The following is a 22,184-nucleotide window of genomic DNA, read 5'->3' as shown; positions in this document are numbered from 1 at the left end:
CCCAATTTTAAAAATAAATGCACGATGAAAACATAAATCTATAATTTAGCCATTACAATAACGTAATGACTTGATAACGCGTTTCGTATTATAATTCGTATTATAATTGAATTAAATTTCATGCTCGGTAAATACATTTAGATCGAACGTTCGTATAAATGTATAATAGCGAGGATTAGAATGATTAAAAATAACGAAGAATTCAAACGATTCAATATTCAAGCACTTGTTTTGTATTATACGAGATATACAAAAATATCGTTATTTATAATTATCGTAAAAAATAAGATACAAATTATCGTAAGAAAATGAGATGCAATTATCGTGTGGATCTAAGTAGCAACGTCCTAATAAATTAAATGACTATCAGGTGGAGAAAACAAAATTACCGGATACGATAATATTAAAAGGACCGGAAAGGAGGGGTCATGAAAGCCAGTCGAGTTTTACTACAACTCTTGGTGTTTATATATATACATGCAAAAGAGAGTTTGTTACGTACGCAAGAGAAATGAGCTCGGCGACATTAATGGGATCGGATGTATGCGGGAAAATTCTATTATCTCCGAACTTTAGCGATAAATTGATGCGCGCCACTTTGCATCCTACATGGTACATAAAAAGTAAGTAATAAAAAACATTTTAAATTTGACTCGAAATGAAAAGAAGTGATAACAAAAATAGTTATTTTTTTTTTTGTTGGAAGGAAATAAATTAAAAATTCGCAGATTTTTTATAATATAAATAAATGATACAAAATTTTATACGTTCTATCAATATTTATTGTTTCTCTCTCTTTTAAACACAAAGTATTTTTTGTACATAAAGATCAATATTCTTAATGATAATTTTTTGGGATAAATTCAGATATTATATGATAGACTCGCGCAGTCTTCTATTACATCTCTCGATTGCTAATGTAAATATCACGGCCCATTTCACATTCAACGTTCATTAAATTATACGTTTGTTCCATTTTCTTTTTTGTTTAGGATGTACATTTGATATATGTAGTCCCAGTTAGATAACAGCGCAAAAAAGCCCGAGATTTGCAATGCAAAATTAATAAACAGAGCATATACATATATATACGTGTAGCTTGTTATACGCAGGTCTATGCATTGTGATGCGATTGTGCGCGGGTCAAGGTGTTCGAGTGAAAGTACGAAATATCAGCAACCGCTGAATAAATCTTCTATAAGAAGCTGGGCGGACGTTTGTATGGAATTATTGCGCCAAACGTGCGATTACGCAGACATACAATGAGGTGTAATCGCTCTTGACGCATCTGATAACTGTAACAATCTCCTTTTACCTCGGAACTGCATTTCCTGAAATACCTCAGACTGATGATGCATCATCTATATACTTGATCTTCGCGTTGACATATTTCCTCGTATGTATACAATTATTTATTTATTTATAATTAGACAATTATATATACATATATATATATATAATTGCGTTATCGAACTATTAATGTCTGAAACTGCAAGACGAGACTTTCGATGAAAATAATAGCGTGGATTTCAATGCGAACAGAAATGTCTCTCTAATAATTTATTTTTGCAACTTAGCGTAATAATCGGGCTGTTCGTTGCACTTTCTGCAGAAACCTCGTTCTCACATCTCCCGTCCTTTTCTCGACATTGCGGCAAGAGAAGCGACGTTATTGCGTAAAGATACCGTTTTTGCAACGTCGCGTCGATGGTGTCGGTTCGACTTAGTTAAGAATTTTTACCAATCTATATGATCCCCTCTTTTCCGAGTCAAATGTACAGACTACAATCGAATTATAATTATTTCGAATTTTTAATTCGCCACGCAGTTTGTATATTTTTAATCGATATTGATGATAAAAGTCTCGTGCTTGTCATTCGCTCTCGATAATTGATTTTTGCTCTCAATGAACGGACACTTGCTCTTATCTAGAGTCACTAAACCTCACTCGCTTCAGTGTTAATAATCGCAATAGCCTCCTCAGCGCATTCCTCTTTTCTCTCTTTGCATCCACCTCTCCCGTCTGATTCTCTTCGTAACGCTAACTATATTAGTTGTATATTGTCAATATTAATTTTTAGCAATATATATTTGTCGTGCGAATAAAATCAATACATCTTTATATTTCACGGACATTCTTTACAAATAAGATGATATGTCACCTGTCGATATAATTTTTTTGCAGCATCAGTCGCTTTCTAAAATGTGTACGACATGCGAATAAACAGGATGATTTGCGATTTCTGGAAAAAAAATTTTAAGAAGGAAAAATTTATAGATTTCGTTTCTTAAACTTAACAAGAAATTAACTTCAAAAATAAAAAATAAAATAAATATATATACATATATATTCTTGACAGATGACGGTTTCTTTGAAGAAGGAAAAATGTACGTTTCATATTTCAACTTTGATAAGTATACTAAATTTGTACACTAATCAAACATCCATAAGAGATGATGATTGTTTTGTGCATGGATACGATTATTATGAGCATTAGCAAGTTGAATTGAATAAGAAACGGTATAAGCTGCCTTGATCCATGAAGGCAGACCACTGCTGATGGATCAGCAATCATGATTCAGCTTCAGCATTTACGATTTACCCTATACGACAAACTTTCACTATTCTCATCTCATTATGCCAGTAGATAGTCACCTAAACAAATCTATATCTCTCGGATTCGCTTGATCGCTCTTGAAATTTGACGGTGAATCCTATTAGATGCTTTAATGTATCCTTTCTTCTCGAGAAACTTTGTAAAACAGTTGTTGATTTCCAAGATGATTCTTTTACGCACTTTAAATGAGAGATTGAGTGGAATCTTCTACTTGAAAAGAGCTTATATCGTTATATAGCTATATATTATAAAAAGATATAAAATATATCGCTTATTATACAAATTTTCCGAGATGTAGATAGCAATAAAATTGTCACTCGCTGAAAAATGCAATCTGAATATACATTTTACTAAAATCAGTAACAAGAATATTTTCTTATTAATTCCAGGTCCAAACACATCGCGTGCATGTGATACAAGAATACTTACAATATGTACAGCGCATCCAGCAACACATCGTGTCATTACATATGCGCGAGTTGTACATATGTACACCTCTGCGACGTGTGGTGCGAAAGTGCGTGCGGGATTAGACAGCTGTGGTCATTCTATAAGAAACTATCGAGTGTCTGCCAGAGAGCGCCTACACGAGAAGGAGGAAGAGGACTTTCGCTCGTTCGTTATTCCAACGCGGGTCGTATTCTTGGACACGCGTTCGAGCGCTCGTTAACTTTTTCCTTTTTTTTTTTTCAAACGGTAAATCTGTTATCCTTACTATTATACTGTCTCGACTTTCGGTGTTGGCAAAAAATAAAAACACGTTTCACGACGAATATGCCGTGATCAGTTGCAGATCATTAACATTTCCGGTTTTTAAAAGCGATATATAACTGCAAACTTTGAAACTATTTTTGATGATCTACGCGAGATGTTACGCGAGAGAATTTTTGTCCACGGATATATGTATAATATTCTCAGCTAATTCTGACTTTTTTTTCCTGACAGCGCGGCGTAATGAGATGCGATGCAAGAGGCGAGACGACATGAAGACGATGACAACAAGACGTGGTTTTCACGTTGGTTCGAAACTTCTTGATTTCTGCCACCAATACAACTATAGCCCGCATACCAGTCCACCCATGAATAAGGAATGGAAAGCAACTTTTTGCCGTGTCAACTCCGACAAACTCGCGCGGAAGATTTGAAGGTGCGCTTGTAAAAGTCGATCTACAAGATAAAAAAAAACAATCAATGTATTGTAACAAATCGCATCACTTCGCCAACTTGTTCGCCAACGCATACTAACATCGAAGAATGGCTCGTGGCAGAAATAGAAGAAGAAAAGAAAGGTAGGAATTGAAGATTGTTTTTGCGAGAATGTCTTCATTTACAACGATGAAATTGCGCCTCATCGCGCGGTATTGCAAAATGAATATCTCGATGCTAACCGCGTTACATTTGTCGAGAGGAGCCGCATTATTGTGTACAAGCTTGCTCGTTATAATCGTCGAGATTACTCGCGGATCCGACTCGCCTTTAATTTTCGTCATTTGTAATTCTCGAGAGGAGGGGAAGGGAATTTAATTAACGAGACGCGAAACGCGTTCATCAGCGTGAAGCGCGCGAGTAGAATCTAGAACGCAAACTCCTGGGGCAAAAAAAAAAAAAGAATCACACGTCGCGTTACGACATTATTCTGTCGAGTAATGTTAAAAGCGGCATCAAACGCGTGATGCGCTCACTCGGGAAATATTCACCGAGTCTAGGCAAACGTCCCACCGTGCGATGGGGTAATATTGCGCATCGTCGTCGTTGTCATCGCCATCGTTGTCGTCGTTGTCGTGATGACAACGTCGTAATTGTACGTAATGCCGTAAAATTTGTCACATAATTGCGGCCACGTTCGTGAACGCAACTTACTCGCGCGCTCTTTTACGCGAATTCTCACGCGCCCGTGTATCTTCTATCCGGGTAAAAAATATACAGAGATAAAATGACAATACCCGTCATTTTATCTCTCGTTTATGAAATCTCTCACGCGTATTATCGCGTATTTCTATCTCTCGAGGATGATATATCTAATATGTGTAAATCGGTTTGCCAACAGTGTCTCGTCAATCCGTCCGGGGATCAAGCGAGGTGGACGTCGGGACTTTTACCCTGGGCGCGAAAAGCTGAAAAGTCTTTCCCATTAAAGAGAAAGACAGAGAGAAAGGAACGGGAACGGTGAAGCAAGGCGAGCCGGTGATCGCGTAGTGGGACCAACAAAGTTACTTGGATCGACAACAGATACTTTTCTCGCCAGTAACCATCAGGACACCATGACGACACGATCGCTCGCATCGTCCCCGACACGACGACCGTCAACCGGTCTAATCGTCGCGTTCCTCCTCGTCTTAGCTGCACGTAAGTCCTTCCTCAAACGCATATCGCTCCGATACGATTAATTTCGAAAATAATCGTGGCTGTTTGTCAACAATCGCGATCATCCGATCATTATACCGCAGCGCAATCGTAAAAATGTGTCTGATTGAAATGAAATGGATTCGTAATTATTGTAATACATGACAAGATTACGCTTAAAAATATAGTTTACCGCAAGTCTGAATTTTTAGTCGAGGTTTCTCGAGAGATAATTCTCGTAGATAATCCTCGTAGATTTTTTTCGATCTGAAATAATTGTGCTAAAGTTGATTAAGATCTTACACTTTCGATCGGGATTCTCATCGTGGCTCATCAAGCTCTGTCCTTGATGAAAAGTGAGGGGATTAAAGACCCCGCGATATCGAGTTATCCTCGTACGTAAAGCAACGACGTTATTACTGGACGTAAATAAGATTATATAATAGGAATATATAATGTCGATTAGACATTATGTATACATATTTTCTGAAAGAAAATCGTCGTCTATACATATTTCGACATAGTTTTCCGTCAAAATTTTAACCTGGAACTCTCCATCGGAAAATTACTTCCTCGGCGCATTATTCGGGCTAATTGAAATATCTGCACGCGCGCGATTTCGCAGGCTGTTTCGCTGTCCACTCTACTTACACCGCTAACTTGCGCGGCCTCGCATCCTGAGAGACGAATTCACGCTCCGCATTTTTCTGCATGTCCTATTTTTAGCGCGTACTTTAGAAAGCAAGGAGAAATCATATGATTACTTGAACTTGTAATTAGCAATTACTTGATCTAAAAACTAATGTTGCTCTGCCGCCTTCGTGTGTCGTAATAATAATTAAAATAAAAAAAGAACAGACATATATAAACCGAGCTCACGGAAGAAAGAGGTTCTTATGTGAATCAGAAATGGATAGGATAATGATATATCACTCAATGTGGAAATCTAATCGAATTTTAATATGCGTCACCATAATCAGAGTAATCGTCGCGACGAAAACTATCACCGGACGGAAGTCACCGCTCCAAGAGTTTTACGCTACAAATCCGTATTAAAGCCATATTACATTTTTCCCTCCCTCTCTCTCTCTCTCTCTTTTTCGTCATATAATTTTAAAAGATGTACGAAGATGTAAAGAAAAAAAAATTTCAGAAATAATCGAGACAGCCGTAGCATTGGAATTTTAATGTCGTTGTTAGAATGGTTGAAATTTAACAATGTAACTGGGCTTTGATAATTATATACGCAGGAGCTTGTGCGTTACGTGCATAAAGATGTGAGTCGTGTGCGAGATTTGCAAATATCGAAAAGGAATCTCCGCGCATAAAATTAAATTCCGAAACTCGGAAAGAGGATGCGAATCTTTCTGTATGCGAGGTCGGCAACGAAAACGAAAGGGCGATAACATCGCGTCGGCGGACCCCCTGACATTTCCAGGCTTCCAGGAGGTGAAAGCGGGAGGCGGATAACCGTAATTGGCCATCCGTGTATATATGATACGAGTTCCGAGTTCGATGTCGCAATTCTGTCATGTTAATAGTCGCTGTTGGTCCAAAAAAAATTCGCGAAATAATCTCCGAATCTCGAGATGAGGCGATTATTCGAGTCACATTGTTGGGAGCAATATAGATTATTAGTCTTAAATTCGCGATCGTAATTAATTCTCTCCTCATCTTCTTAGGCACTCGTCATTTCTTTCTTATTTATAAGAATCTTGTTAAGTGATTTATTTAATTCATGACATTTGATTGATTTTTTCTTTAGAGATAGAAGTTGTAATTTTAGTCAATTTATCATTTTCTTCGAGGATTAATTCAGTTATCTCATTAGATAGATAATTTTATGCTTACATAAACGTGAACTATAAGAGTAGCACTTTAAACATTCTACTATCTTGTAAATAGCTGAAGATCGTTATGATACCATCATACATAATCGAGAAATTCGGGCTTTGATAATTATTCGAGTCACACTGTTGGGAGCAATATAGATTATTAGTCTTTTTGCGATCGTAATTAATTCTCTCCTCATCTTCTTAGACACTCGTCATTTCTTTCTTATTTATAAGAATCTTGTTAAGTGATTTAATTCATGACAATTTGATTTATTTTTTCTTTAGAGATAGAAGTTGTAATTTTAGTCAATTTATCATTTTCTTCGAGGATTAATTCAGTTATCTCATTAGATGGATAATTTTATGCTTACATAAACGTGAACTATAAGAGTACTTTAAACATTCTACTCTCTTGTAAATAGCTCGTTATGATACCCATACATAATCGAGAAATTCGGGCTTTGATAATTATATATATAATTATATATTATATAGAACCTATGATTTGTGTACGGAAGCGTTTTTGCTCTCACATACATAAATCAGTAATCAATAAAAAGTCGAGCATTTAACTTGGTATTTCAGAACACGCTTATTATTGTTTTTATTTAGACTTAGAGAAGCAATCAACTCTGAAAATTAATACACCATTCTCTCTCTTTCTCTTGTATTAATTCTCGAATTAAATTTTAAAATTAATTATAACAAGTTCCTAAAAAAATTGCGAGTTAAATCTTTAAGCAGCGTTCATCTCGCAACTTGTTCAGGCATTCTATCAATTCTAACATCTTGAACACATCGTTGCTGCGTTCGTGAACATTTTGTAATCCGCGTTCGTTGAATCGAATCGCGGAAACGCAACCGCGCGCGACCTTGATTAATGCGCGTAGAACCTTCTGCCAATCTTCGTTTGTACCCTGACGTTTCTGGATGGATGACAGCCGTCCTTCTACGGAATTCTAACGGTACCCGGGACGGGCAAAAGGGTCCGATTTAATGAGCTATGGTAACATTTACGATGTATCCGATCCCGCGATCTGTCAATGGGAACGTGCGGCCTTCGTCGTTTCAAGGCATTACTTATCTAGTACACGTGATACAAGTATACAAACATACAACGTTTCGAGTCGTCATTATTAGTACCTTCACGAGTAATGTCTATTCTCTCCTCTCTATTTCTTTCTATTCCGTGTTTTAATATTTATTCTATTATATTAGATGTATAGATTTTTAACATTGATTTTATTTAATTCTCTTCAACATTTTCTATCTTTTTATATTTTATATATATATATATATATATATATATATATATAATATTTATGTTGTGTACAATCATATATTATCGAGTTCAAGTAAAAATTTGCAGAAAATAAAAATATTGTTTTAATATAAATATAAAAAAGAAAGATATATATGTATATTTCTCTATCTAAATTATTAACGCACTCTGTTGCTATTTCATTTGGTAAGTTTGCTCTCGAGATAGATATCCCTAGAGATTGCATGTAAAAAAATGTACTGCTTAAGATTCTATGATCCAAAAAAATTTGAGAAACGTCGATCTGATCACAACCGTTCCAGATGAACTGTCAACGTATCGGGATCGGACGCGACCACAAACGATTCACTTGGTGAGAGCCGGTATGCTGGATTCGCGGAACCTAGTTTTGCGTACAACGAGCACGAGGATATACCAATCGTAACGAGTGCTCGATCAATCGTCAGCCAATTTATTCTCTCGTAGACGAGGTATATCGGTTACCGTTATCCAGCTACCGTATTTGGGAACATGTAGCCATCAACATCCTCGATAGCAATAAGAGAAAGAGAGAGAAGAGAATGGAATATATTATTCTAACAAACTCACAATATAAACTCGCGCATTATTACATATAGTACCGGTTTTTCCGCAATCGTCCTGTACAAAGCTCCTGCAATCGTCTGTAGGATGATAACGTAGCTGGTATGCGGAGATACACGATGTAATGTCATTGTCATAATGCCATAACGCATCTAAAGGAATATTTTTTTATAATTAACAAATTAGACGTCAATCAAATACAAAAGAACCAGACATAGGCCGATGAAATTTGTACTATCACTATTTCACCTGAAAAAAGCATATTTTATTTTTTAATTATATTCAATACAAAAGTTTTAATATTTTATATTTTTTCTGCAATATTTATTAAACTCTTAGTCAAAATATAAGTAAAAAATACAAATATATCTTATCAAATAATTTATTTTTATCGAAGAATGTATTTATCAAAATATAAAATATATGTATGAATTTTATTTCTTATAATATATACATATGTATGTGTATAAGAAAATATACTGCAATACTTTGCATTTTTAAAATCCATACAGTCTAAACAAAGTTATGCAATCTCTTTTTTTTATAATAGTAATTCAAACGCGTAATATCATGTAACTCGATAATTGCTTAATCGATTATTCAATCTTACAACACATTGTATTACACTTGTTGCTAATTTTACTATAATTACGCTAATTCTATACGATTTATCACCATGTTGTCGAGTAATCCGGATGCGCGTAGAACGTAAAACCTACACGATAAAAAATTTGTCGCGATGCTAGAAATTATTATAGAGCGTCCCGAGATGCACTTTCCGTTTTGCGCGGAATATTTTACTTCAGCTAATATCTAATTACGTCAATTAATTGAATATTACTTGATAATAAAATCGATTAATATAATTTCGCTTTTTCGCAGAAATATGTAGCGGAGCGTATTACGGGAAACTGATCGGTAAGCTGTCTGAACTTCATCACGGCGTGAGCGGCGAGGTTTACGCGGTTGACGCAAGGACACTATTCATCAAGGACTTCACATACGATGGCGAAGGTCCAGGTTGGTACATCGCGTGAACTCAAGTATCGACAAGAGACATGCGGCATTAAGAATATTTGCATATCTCGAAGAATCAACCACGAGGAAAAGAGGGCTAAAGAAGACTAACTTTGATTGTTATTTTTATCGATATTTAATTGTCAAATGAAATTCACGTTAATTATCGCATTCCTCATTGCGTAATTGTGATAAAAATTTGCGTAACGCATTTTGATTTATATTTTTTAATGAAATAATATGTTACACACATGATTACGCATGTTTCATTATTAATTTTTATAGCAAAATTAATATCGCGTAGCTATTTTTCTCTGCTCGTTAATTTTTGAAAAGTCGAAAAATTGCCGGGGAAAACTTTCCCTCGACCTGATATAGACTGACCGCGACCAGTTTTTCTGGGCCGGAAAAACTTTCCCGAATCTCTCTGGCACGCGTACTCTTGATGCGCAAACAAGCTGAGAGATGCTTGCTCCAGATTAATAAGGATATCTAGATGCTTATTAGAGCTTCACAATCTGAAACCGTGTAACGCGTTTCTTATCTATTCGCTCGCACCAACTCGTTCGTCATCATAAACAGCTTTCTTTAAAAAACTTTCCTTAAGAATCTTGTTGCGAAAAATTTTTCTCAATTATAAAAAAATCAAAGAAACATCGTTCTCTTTCCAGCCGCCTTTTTTTACGCCGGAAACAGCAAGGGACCAGGCAACAGTGGGTTCCGGGTCCGTGACGAACGCGGAACGTAAGTAAAACCAGATATAAATAAAAGAATATATCCAGAAAGATATTGCTATTAATTAAATACGACTTGCTGATGAGTGTAATTAATTATCACACATAAAGTAAGAATAGCCACAATAGTCACTTTTGTTGATTTCAAAGCCGTTCACCTTCCTTCCGATTTTATTCAGCGCGTTAACTTTTCCTTTTATTCGACAGTACAAGCGTCCTTAAACGATACCGCAAGAAGGACATCACATTGACCTTACCGGACGGCAAGACCTTGAACAATATCAAGTGGTTTTCGGTTTGGTGCGACGAATTCTCGGTGAGTAACGGATATGCATGTTCGTGACCTTGGTCTGCGCAATATCAGCTGTGTGTACTTGCTCGTTGCCGGGAACCGGTCATCATTTTCTCGAAGTACAACTTTCACACTCGTACAGACTTACCACCCGGCCGCTTGGATCCGCGTGTCAAGTGAATGGAATATATACAATCCGATGAAACGTCGTCTGATAATTATAGGCTTTGCCAGGATATATCCGGGATTAGACTTTAGAGTTTCCGATAATAATTAATAGTCTTCATAAAAAAAATTATATTAAAACGCTCGGCGTTTCAAATTTTCGTCACTCGCGAATATATTATTTCTCTTTTGGTTTATCTATCATCTATTTTTCATCTCTCGTATAAATTTAAAAATAGATCATGAAGATTGACAAGTTTGTATAATAAATAAATATAGGATGAATACGTTATTTTATTTATGTATATAATGAATATTTTACTTGCGCGATAAACACAAGTTTCTTTTACAAAGAATTATTTTTCTGTTTAGGTGAATTTCGGTGATGTCAAAATACAGCGAGGCTTCGATTATCCGAAACCGCAGAAATTAAAGTCATTGAGCGGCATACACGGTGTCAATTCCGAACCGGTTGTCATTGTAGATGCTCAGACTCTTCTGATACCCAACTTCAGTTACGACGGAGAAGCACCTGGCAAGTTATTTTTAATCATTATTAGTAGTCTCAAATTTCGGCATTAATTAATAAATACTTGGAACATTAATTACCAATAGAAAATTAATTAATAATTAACTTGGAACATTTGCAAGATATTAACATCTTACGTAATCAAGATATACCCTTTCAAGAGGAAAATTGAATTCCTTTTTTATGTGGCAGACAGTGTTTTGCATAATTTATCAAGTAATTAACTACGATGATGGAGAGATATGACTTATCCTTTTAATCTCTCAAAAATGATATTATTAATGATGATATTATAAATCACTTTATAAATAAATTTATTCATTATTTATAACGACTTTATAAACTTATAATTAAATTAAAAATACTTATTTATAATGAATAAATTTACTTATATTGCGCATAAGATCGACACAAATGACAAACAAATGCAAAATTGTTTCGCAGATGCCAAGTTTTGGGTAGGTACCGGTCCAACGCCGTCATCGCAGGGTATCCGATTACCTGACGAAAACGGCAAAGTGGAGCCGTTGCGTCGTTACGATCGCAAGACCATCGTCCTGACGTTACCGGGCGACCTGACTGTTCATCAGTTCGGTCATTTCGGAGTATGGTGCGAGGCATTCGCCGTTGACTTTGGTCACGTGAAAATTCTACAGGGTCTGAACGTACCGCCGTCCCTGAAAATGCTAGGGGTTTCGCCACAGGTATGTCAGACACATTTTAACTCAAGTGCGTAATGGAGCGATGAAGAAATGTGTTGGCACGTAGTGTGCATTATAATACATTACGTGCGATTATCAACGTTTTATCATTATTTCGTGATCGATTTTTTCGAAACTCGTCGAAACTCTTCCTCTTTTCTTACACCCGATCACTTGACTTTGACTGCTTCGACTGCGAGAACACGAGATCGTCTTCTGCTCTTCTGAATCTTTGCTTGCAAAGAAATTTTTCCTTCGATTTACTCCGAATTTGAAGGGCGATATCATTCTTCAACCTCACGAAATAACAAGTAAACTCAATTAATGGCAAAAAAATTCGCGCCAAACGACAAATTCATCAACTTCCTCCTATGGTTCATGGAAATAAATACCCTGTCTCTGTCCTTGTGTTGCAGAACGTGCATCGCGGAGGGCAGGGACAGTTCGGGGCGCTAACAAGCGCATACGAGATCTTCCCTTTCGCTTCCTCATCGCCCACCCCTTTCGCTATCTCGTTCGCGGGCTCGCTCTCGCAGCAACAGCAGCAACGTCCGACGACCTATCGGCCGCTTCTTCGTCGAGACGATCAGATTCAAGTAGTTCGGGCCGTCGAGGATGCGCAGGCACTCGAGCAACTTCGTTCCCAACCGCAGACCCCCTCGGCCGCCGACGCGAACTATCAAAGCCACTATTATCGCGCGACCGACGAAACGTCGCCGTCGACCTCCTCCTCGATCTTTCGCCAACCCGCGACCGCGCGTTCGCGCGCTCGATTGACCGACCCGCAACAGAATTCGTACGCGAGGCTCTTGCACTTCCAAGGAGATAGGAGAATCGACTCGTTCGTGCGTTACTGAATATAATCGACCGTGCGAATAATGCGACTGAACGCGGATATCTCTCATATCTGAGTGTATTTTCTACGTGAAGACGCGCAAAGACACCCTACTCGCTTTTATCGCACCTAATCTATTAAGAGAACTTACTTAATTTAGGAAATTTCCAATTTTCCAACATTTTTCATCCGAAAGTTTGCGTCACGTCGTTTGAAACGATGCTTTATTATTATCAGAAATGTATAAAAATATATGAGTGACTAGTAATGGGTTAATTATAAGAGCCTAGCGTAGTAATTAATTATTTAAATTATTCTTTCTTTGTAAAAATAACTGTTTATTTAAAGCGACCGTTTCGGTCCCATTTTCGAACCATCCTCGGCATAATTAAATATTAAATTAAAATATTAAGCATAATAAATTTTAATTTATTATTATTACCACGCTAAGCTCTTAATTACCACACTAGGGTCTTAATTAGGCCATTATTAGTTATTCGTTTGTTAGAGATATTATACATTTATGAAGAAAGAAGAGATTTTATTTTAATTGGATTAGGAAAAAGATACGAACTATTTTTTATCTTTTCTTTTTAACCATAAAGACTACAGCAATTTCTATATGCATTACAAATTCATATGCGAGCTTATATACTTTATAATCGTGGAAAAATGTGGAATTTCTTAAATATTCTTGCTTTGATTAATCTTTTTTATATATAAAATTTCACTCATACTATCTGTGTGTGGGAGAAATCTTATAAATTCTTTTTTTTTTATATACGTATATATTTTATATATGTATATACCTATTGTGAGTGATATCTAACATGTACACATGTAATATTGTATATGTATATATATATATATATATATACATATGCACACATATTCGTTCGCGCGCGCATGTGTGTACTATATTTTTGATATTTTTGTACTCATTTTCTACATGTATATTATACGTCAAATAAACATATGTATTTTTTACATACACAATTGAAACTGTACATATTTTAATGAGTAATTAAATTGTCTTTCAACGTGAAATGCCGCAACTGTTTTCGATCATCTCGTGTATATGATTTCAGTCGAAACTTAACTGCGAAGTTCTTGACGACAGCTTGGCTTTTGAAGTGCGATGGGCCGTAGCCGGGGACAGCATAGTTGTCCAGCTTGTTGCAAAATTAGGTACATATAAATCTTCATATATTAAGAGTCGTCGCTCTATGAATAAAAGCATTTCTTTTGAAAAATATATAGAATTAAAAAAAAATGTTAGTTACAAGAATTGAATTGCCAATAGATGCCGAACAATACATGGCCTTTGGAGTATCCGCGGATCCGGAGAAGAGCACGATGATCGGCGGAGACGTCGCCGTAGCGTGGGTCGACAAGCGGACCTTGCAAGGATATGCCGTCGACTACTTCCTAGACGCTAAATCCCAGTGCTCGGGACGCCGAGGCAGTTGTCCGGATGCGCGTATACTGGTAAATAGATGCAAATAGATCCGCTTAAAGAGTTTTCAAGTGGTTCTTGCGCTTAAAATGTAACAACTGTTCTATTTATTTGAAGGAAAACACGGACTCGGTGCGATTATTGAACGCGGCGATGGTGAATGGCTACAGCATCGTCACGTATCAGAGACCGTTGAAGGCTAGCGATGAATTGGACCGTCCGATATTGACGAATAGATCCCAGGCCGTAATCTGGGCCATCGGACCATTGAACGAGCGACAGGAGGTCAGTTTTCACAGCCGCTATCTGAAGACCGATCGGTTCATCGAGTTTAGCAGACCGCCCATGTGGAACTGTCCTATGCCTGATCAGGAACAGACCTCGACTTATGGCGACACAGAAAGCGGCTCTCAAGCTATTGTAAGTTGTTGTAATCGAAACGTAATTAGAGAGTGTGTTGCATATTATACTTCTTTTGCAAAAAGATGCTTTGAAATGGCAGCAGGTTGTCACTGCTGGGCAAAGACCGCCACGTTTACCAGCGACTCCCGCACCGGCGTCTACGAACGACGCTTGGGAGATACCACCTATTCAATGTGACGAGCCGGACGATGGTGTCTTTTATGCGCAGTTCGGGCCCACTGGGGGAAAACACGGCTATCCAGCTATTACTGGTAAAGGATTACTCCTACGAATATTATAACATTAGAAAATTTTATGTTTACTTTATTAAATGATATTTTGAATATCTCTCTCGCAAATGAGTATAGTTAGTCTTTCGCAAAGTTGATCAAAATTCGTACAACTTACTCTTGAACCGTTAGAAGTTCCATGAGAAAGTATTGCGAGAAAGTAACTGCAATGTATTTGTAGTCCAAACCGGTCCTTGCTTCACTTTCTCTCTAGGTCATGTCGGTTGGGGAATCTGTTGGTACATCAATGGATTGCTGATACCCGAGATTAATGTGATTCGGGGCAAGAGATACACTTTCGTCGTGGAAGGTGGTTCTGATCCGGAGGTACCGGCGCGTTATCATCCGTTCTACATCACAGATGATCCGATAGGCGGTTACCAGCACAAAACGGCCGAGGAGAAAGCGGTAAAGAAGGATCCCTCTTGCATACAAAATTCGCTACAAAAAAATGAAGTTGCTATACGATTTCTTAATTTAATTTCTCTGTTAAGCGAAGAATCTGAAATTCCCTCTGTCTAAACATCCTTGAGATACAAAAGATGTATGAAGGCACACGTAATTTAAAAAGATTTTTGGATTAAACAGAGTTATCAGTTCGTGACGACTTCTCTTCTTGTTCGACTTTAACAGAAAGTAAAGATATTTGCCGGTGTGCGTCGACAACGTGGCAAGGTCATCCCCACCGGCACAGGTCGTCTCTGCAATTGGGTGCATGATCAGAATCAACCAGAGGCGGATGACTTCGTGTCTTTCGGAGCTTATCAGCGCACTCTGACCCTTGAATGCGACCACGGTGAGCCGGGTATCGTGGAATGGACGCCTGACGAAAATACACCCGACACGGTATATTATCAGGTAATTCAGTTCGATCGAGCATCAGTATCGCATATCGATGTAACGAGTGTCGATCTATATAAACCTCTATCTACATAATTTGTGTGTGTATAAGTTACGCACAAAAAATATGATAAAGTATCTCTGAATGGATTTCTAACTTTATGAAGTAACTTTCTTCCAGTGCTTCACGCATCGTTACCTAGGGTGGAAAATCAACGTCCTTGACAGTTGCGACGTCAGTAACGAGCCATCGTCGTCGGCCAGCGAGAAGCATGAGGTGTACGTGGAGCCGGCCAAGGGTCGTCAGGATGAGCCGGCGGATCAGGATCTAGAATACGGCGCTAGCATAGCCGTAGCGAGCAAGGTAACACCACCAGAGGAGTTTCTTCATCAACAGCATGTTCATCATTCTCACCGCGATTACGGTCATCGTTATCATACGACGACTAACAGCAAGTTAAGTGCCTCACATCACCCGCAGCTACTAACGAATGCCAATAACAATTACGATCGCTTGCAATCATCATCATCATCATCATCGTCCGAGGCACGTCTGAAGGACGCGTACCGCGATGAGGAAGCTTTGCAGCGAGAGCAACGTCGACCGGTCACGACCACTCACGAGAAGTCGTCGTCCCTTCGTGCCGGTCATCTCACGGAGCTCGGGCGGGAGCAGATTCAGCAGCAGACTGCCACTAACCAGCAATTGTCTAACCTCGTTGCAGATCACCAACGGCCAACTTCATTGAATCACGGGACAAAGTTGTCTTACGTAGGGGTGGCCAGCAACAACCACGGCCAGTCACCATACTCCCGAGCACCGCATTATTCCGCGAACAATTATCATCACTACGTTCGCCATCAGCTTTCTCCGCCTCTTCCTCGTTATCATCATCAACACGAACCTCCGAGGACCCAACTGATGATCATACGCCGACCGATGACACTAACGCGCCGTCCGATGTTGCAGAGTTTAGAAGCCGCTAATATGATAACCACATCATCGAACGCGCTGTCATTGCCGTTCCCGTTGTCATTATCATTGCCGTCGTCCTTATCTTTGCCGTCCTTCTCTTCGCCACCGCGGTCGATCTTCATCGAGCGCAAAAAGTCCGTTTATCGACCGCCCGCTATCTCGACGACGACGACAACGATGACGACGACGTCGAAAACGACGATCGACAAAGAGGCTAATCAGCTGGTCGAGAAACCCACGACGAAAATCGACACGAAACAGCGCGCGAAGCTCGAGGCGAAGATAGGCTCGGACGTCACCGCAGAAATCTCCGACAATCTCATGGACCCTGCTCCCTCGTGGAAGCTCCTGAAACCCGCGCGCAACACCGGCTTCAATCCTGACTCCATCGTCATCGAGGGTGGCTTCAAGCCAATTATCAGAAACGTCGTAGACACCGCGCCTGATATCGCGCAGAAGAAGACGGATGCGAACGGAGGTGCGTGGCATGAAGACGCCAAACAAGTGTATGGGAAGCGTCCGGATTATCGGACGATCGACAAGTTCTCGCCCGTCTTTATGCCGTCGCTGCCCGTCGCGACGACATCCACCATCGATGGCGGCAGGAAGCGAAAGAAGAAGACATCTCATCCAGCACGCTTCTCGCCAAGGTTCGACGATCTCGACGACATGGAGATGGCGGCCGATCTCAGACTGGATACTTACTACCTTCCGCCGTTCGCGAGGACGCGACCCGAGCAGCTACCATCCTCTTCCTCCTCCGGCGTGCTGATTACTTATGACGGTAAGAAACTCAAGGATTCCACCGGCCTGGCCAGATCCATTTCCAACATCGAGCATCGCGATAGCAAGGGCAGACTGACGTCGGATTTGCTCAGCAGGACTCCACAGTTCGGTAAGTTTCAAGGCGAGCTTCCTCCGCTAATTCCCGGCGAGATGCGCACAAACGGCTCATCGTACGAGAAAAAATATCGTTTGCCGGACGTCGATCTGTCTCTCCGCTCCGAACTCCTGCCCAAGACGAGGCTGACACTGGTGGAGAGAACGAAGAGATCCTCGCCGGAAGGACGTCGAACGATGTCCAGCGCGGACTTTCAACGAGACAACTCGTACAGCAACAATCACAGTCGCCGGGAACGCGAACAGGTCGAGGCAGTCAGCGGAGGAGCGACGCTTTTCAGTAATCTCGGATCTATCGCCCTGATCACTATCGTAGCGTATTGCGCGATCTGAACTCGTCCAAGACGTCCTCGTGTCCTCCGATTAAGATACACATCAACAGTAGGATCCTCGCGGGATCGGAAGATCGTTGATCATCCGAGTGCGTCTCTCGCGTGCGATATAGGACTTGCGTTCGGAAATAATAGACGATATACTCCAACTTGCGTTAACCCTGGGGAAGGCCTTTACTAACATAATGAGAAAACCCACTGGTTTCCTATACAAGTAGTACAATTCGCCTGTCGAGCTCTTGCGTCTCGCTCTTCTGGTATCTTTCTCGATCGCACATTCTCTTCGCGTAGCAGCCACTAGCTACTGCGAACAATGTGGAAGTACAACTTTTGTACTTTTTTTTTTATATGGCTTATGTAGACATTTTTTTACGACGCTTTTTTAGATATTATATTATATCTGGAAAGAGAGGAAGTATATATTAAGCTTTTGTCCTTCAATCGAGGCGCGTACGCATTTGTTTTTCTATATATTAGAGACAACGGAATTGCCATGTCTGAAACACACACACTGTGAAAATCCGATCGAGCTTCGAAAATGTCAAAACTTATTGTTAGAAGAATCAAGCGCCGGAGGCGTTTGCAGCAACAGGTATTTGTTGAGTTTTGCTGGAATTTTATGTGTAAATAAGTTGAAGCAATTTTGTTAATAAAGGTAATCTTGACACAGGTCACCAAACTGTTGTGCGTATATTAGCTCGTAGTTTTTAAGAATAATAATCGAAGAAAGATACATCCGCGCGCGATTTCAGTAAAATTACTTTGCTTTAATAGTTATGCTTTAATAGAATTTGCAATCGACATTAGATGACGTAAAAGAGGAAACTCATGCGCACAAATGCGATATACATACATAATTACGATAATATTTTTATTGCATAGAATAGAAAACAAGTGTTATACAAAATAATCGATACATACAACGTTAAAATTACAATGTACGAAAACCGAGGTTGAGCCATTTGTCAAGTTCTCGAGAAAAAAAAAAAAAAATAATACGCACACTCCAATCTACGTGTATCCGTCATTCCTTGTCTATTGCACGTATACTTACATTCTTCATACGAAATTCCGTATACGAATTTAAGTACATACCTACGAAACGAAACAATAGATAATCCTACATATATATACCAAAATCTTATTAATCGCTGCAAAAATATAAGCGTAAAAGCACACACACACATGCATATCCACGTCCACTACAGATTTTTTAAATTAACTAGTTATTAATAATTATTATTATTAATCAATAATTATAATTATAATTATTAATTAATAACGTTATTTTAATAATTATTAAAAATAAAGTTAATTATTTGAAAGCAGAATAAAATGTAGAGAATACAGAGACATTTTTAGATTAAATTTATATACAAGAAAAAGGATTTGTTTATGACAGTTTCATACTTATATCGAATGGAAGAATAAAATGTAAAAGAAAAACTTTTTTCTCTATATATATCACAAGTGAAAAATACAATTTCTCACTGCTGACGTCATAATCTGGTATTGCGTGTGTGTGTGTGTGTATTAATGATCTAAAAAATGTCAAGGTATGTATATGTGGATAGAGAATACATATCGAACAGCTAAATAGCAGAACACTTTAAACGCGGATTATTTTTAATACATATATAATCGACATCGCGCGCATATTTACATATATATATTACAGGATATATATATATGTTATATCTCACCTATAATATAAATTATACAAATATAATATGAACACTCGGTTAATTATGCTTCTCTACAATTTTAAGCAATAATATACAAACTTTACACTCACAATGTCACACATGCTTTCTTAATGATAAAATTTATATCTATAAATGACAGCTTTTCTATACATTTAGTATTGCATATTATACTGCACTATTGCGTACATGTGTATGTTTCGGTCGATTAATTTTAAATTTTATTCTGTATATATCGTAAATATGCTCAATGAGAGTTCTCTTCTTAATAATGTGTTAGCTGCGATTTTTAAAAGACATCTTTAAAAAAGCGACAAAAAAGCACGTTCTCCTGATTAATAATAAGCGTCATACATTTTAACGCGTTTCAAATTTTCACTTATAAAAGTATCATAAGATATTAAAATATCTATTGCAATATACAGTTGCATGACTGCATATTGCAATTTGCCTTTTTAAAAAATTTAAAATTTTAACATTCTAAGGTTGCAATATACAATATTGATCGGAAAAATATAATTTTCTTGATTATATCATTCTTATAAAGAGTTGCAATTAAAATTCTCGAAAATCGAAAATTTCAAAATCGTTTTCACAGATTTTTTTCAATGACAATACTCTTATCAATATTATACTATTATCGTAATATAACATGTACAATATAGTTGTCAATTTTTATTTATCATGATCCGTCAACGCGTGTTTTCAAAAGAAAGTATATGTTAAACAGATATTCATATATGTGCAAAGAAGAGGATGTTCCACATTTTCTACTATTATTAGCGATAAATTTATTAGACATACGACAATCTTGGTAATCTCTCATGAGATTATTCTATTAATCTCACAACATAATATACACATATAATAGAGCATAAAAAATATAAGCACTATATAATAAATATTATGATAAATATTTCAACAAAAATCATAGCATCAATAATTTTTCTCGTTTCATCAAAATTTTGCAAGCCTTGATAAAATGTAAATATTTGATCGAACATTAATTTTGCTTCTTTCTATCGATATGCTATATACTTGATTAATAAGTAAAAGCAACGATTTTTAATCAGGCATGCACACACAATTTCAGATAAATGAGACGTTACACTAGAAAAATAACAATCTTTGCACTTCATCACAATGAAAGTAAAAGATACATTTTTTTACATAAAATATATTTTTTTATATGAAGTAAATATGTATTTGTGAAGATTCCAAGTGAATCAAATAAAACGAAAACTATAGAAGTAATTAGATCAGAAAGTATAATATTTTCCTTGATGAGATTGTTTCTGTTAAATAATAGACTCGTCTCTTTTGATATAAACATTCTTTATACTATATAACACGTCGATATATACATAAACCTAATTGTTCATATCATAATTTATAAATAATGTACATCAATAATATATTTGATGCTTTATGCGCAATGAAGACAAATATAGTTCAATGTTGATATCTTACATTTTATATTTATAAATCGTGATAGACATTCGCTTTTCAAACAAAATTATACTTGAAACTTTGCGAGTTGAATAAATTTGCCCTTCTCAATTTGCTTCTAATAACGACTAGAGAAAGTATATTCCAACGCATTTTGCACGAAAAGTAACACAATCGTTATAAGTTGCTTTTAGGTTTAATCGTAATAGCAATTAGAAAACAAACTATTGTATTTTCCAGGATATTTCACGTAAAAAGATACAATCAACTGATACATGTAGAATCAAGTTGAAAGCTGCTAGATCTAACTGTAACGATTAGGAAATATACTTTATTTACATTTTTAAAAATGTTTTGCAATGAAAAGATAATCTTAATAACTGAAAATAAACAATTTTACTTCTTGTTCAATTGTTTAAGCGAAAAAAAAATCATAAAAAAGGCTCGCTTAGTGAGAAAATGAAATCGAAAAATTAATTATGTTATTAACATACTGATTCTGATAACTCATTATGTTTTTTATCGATTGTCATTGTACCATTAGCCACAATTATTAGATAGCGTTGAAGCATTGAATGTTATAATTGTTTGTCCAATATATTATATCATATGTGCATATAAATCATGCAATCACAAATGTATTACATACGTGGATAGGCAACTGAGAAATATGATTTTTTTAGCAACTTTTCTTCCTTTTTTTTCTCTAAACATAAAATAATTATTTTGTAAAACTTGATTTTTTAGGTCAAGGTGCAAAATACAACTACAATAGTAGAAAATGTGGAACGGCCTATTACAAGTACATAAAAATCATTGTACGGATAATATATTATATATATATATATATAATTATAATTACATATATATATATATATATATATATATATATATATATATATA

At 37.2% G+C, this 22,184-nt stretch overlaps 1 protein-coding gene across 5 annotated transcripts; it reads left to right on the top strand.

Annotated features, from left to right (window-relative positions):
• The first annotated feature begins 3,030 nt into the window (after positions 1 to 3,030).
• Skeletor (DM13 and DOMON_DOH domain-containing protein skeletor) lies at positions 3,031 to 21,064 on the top strand. 5 transcript variants are annotated; one of them, XM_083056161.1, is made up of 16 exons: positions 3,038 to 3,314; positions 3,564 to 3,907; positions 4,666 to 4,964; positions 9,543 to 9,680; positions 10,349 to 10,421; positions 10,619 to 10,727; positions 11,241 to 11,403; positions 11,842 to 12,101; positions 14,022 to 14,121; positions 14,237 to 14,421; positions 14,507 to 14,809; positions 14,892 to 15,063; positions 15,296 to 15,489; positions 15,715 to 15,939; positions 16,103 to 16,285; positions 16,647 to 16,772. In XM_083056161.1, exons 3-16 carry the CDS (start codon positions 4,880 to 4,882, stop codon positions 16,668 to 16,670), a joined length of 2,214 nt encoding a protein of 737 aa, XP_082912287.1. In that variant the 5' UTR covers positions 3,038 to 3,314; positions 3,564 to 3,907; positions 4,666 to 4,879; the 3' UTR covers positions 16,671 to 16,772. The 5 variants fall into 5 exon arrangements, with proteins under 5 accessions (XP_082912285.1, XP_082912284.1, XP_082912287.1 ...); XM_083056159.1 differs by having other exon boundaries at positions 3,031 to 3,314; positions 3,564 to 3,765; positions 16,103 to 21,064; XM_083056158.1 differs by having other exon boundaries at positions 3,031 to 3,314; positions 16,103 to 21,064.
• Positions 21,065 to 22,184: the final 1,120 nt, after the last annotated feature.

This window comes from Prenolepis imparis, unplaced genomic scaffold (assembly GCF_030444845.1).
Source record: "Prenolepis imparis isolate NDT839.2.m4 unplaced genomic scaffold, iyPreImpa1.0 SCAF_17, whole genome shotgun sequence".
Classification (NCBI taxonomy): domain Eukaryota; kingdom Metazoa; phylum Arthropoda; class Insecta; order Hymenoptera; family Formicidae; genus Prenolepis; species Prenolepis imparis.
The sequence above is the reverse complement of the archived record's forward strand: the minus strand, read 5'-3'. Positions and strand labels throughout refer to the sequence as shown.

Bases quoted from the DNA above. Each gene is read 5' to 3' on its own strand.
- Skeletor (XM_083056159.1), top strand. From the start codon at position 4,880: ATGACGACACGATCGCTCGCATCGTCCCCGACACGACGACCGTCAACC. The intron at 10,728-11,240 runs GTGAGTAACGGA...TTTTCTGTTTAG, and splicing joins TTTGGTGCGACGAATTCTCG to GTGAATTTCGGTGATGTCAA. The intron at 14,422-14,506 runs GTAAATAGATGC...ATTTATTTGAAG, and splicing joins GTCCGGATGCGCGTATACTG to GAAAACACGGACTCGGTGCG.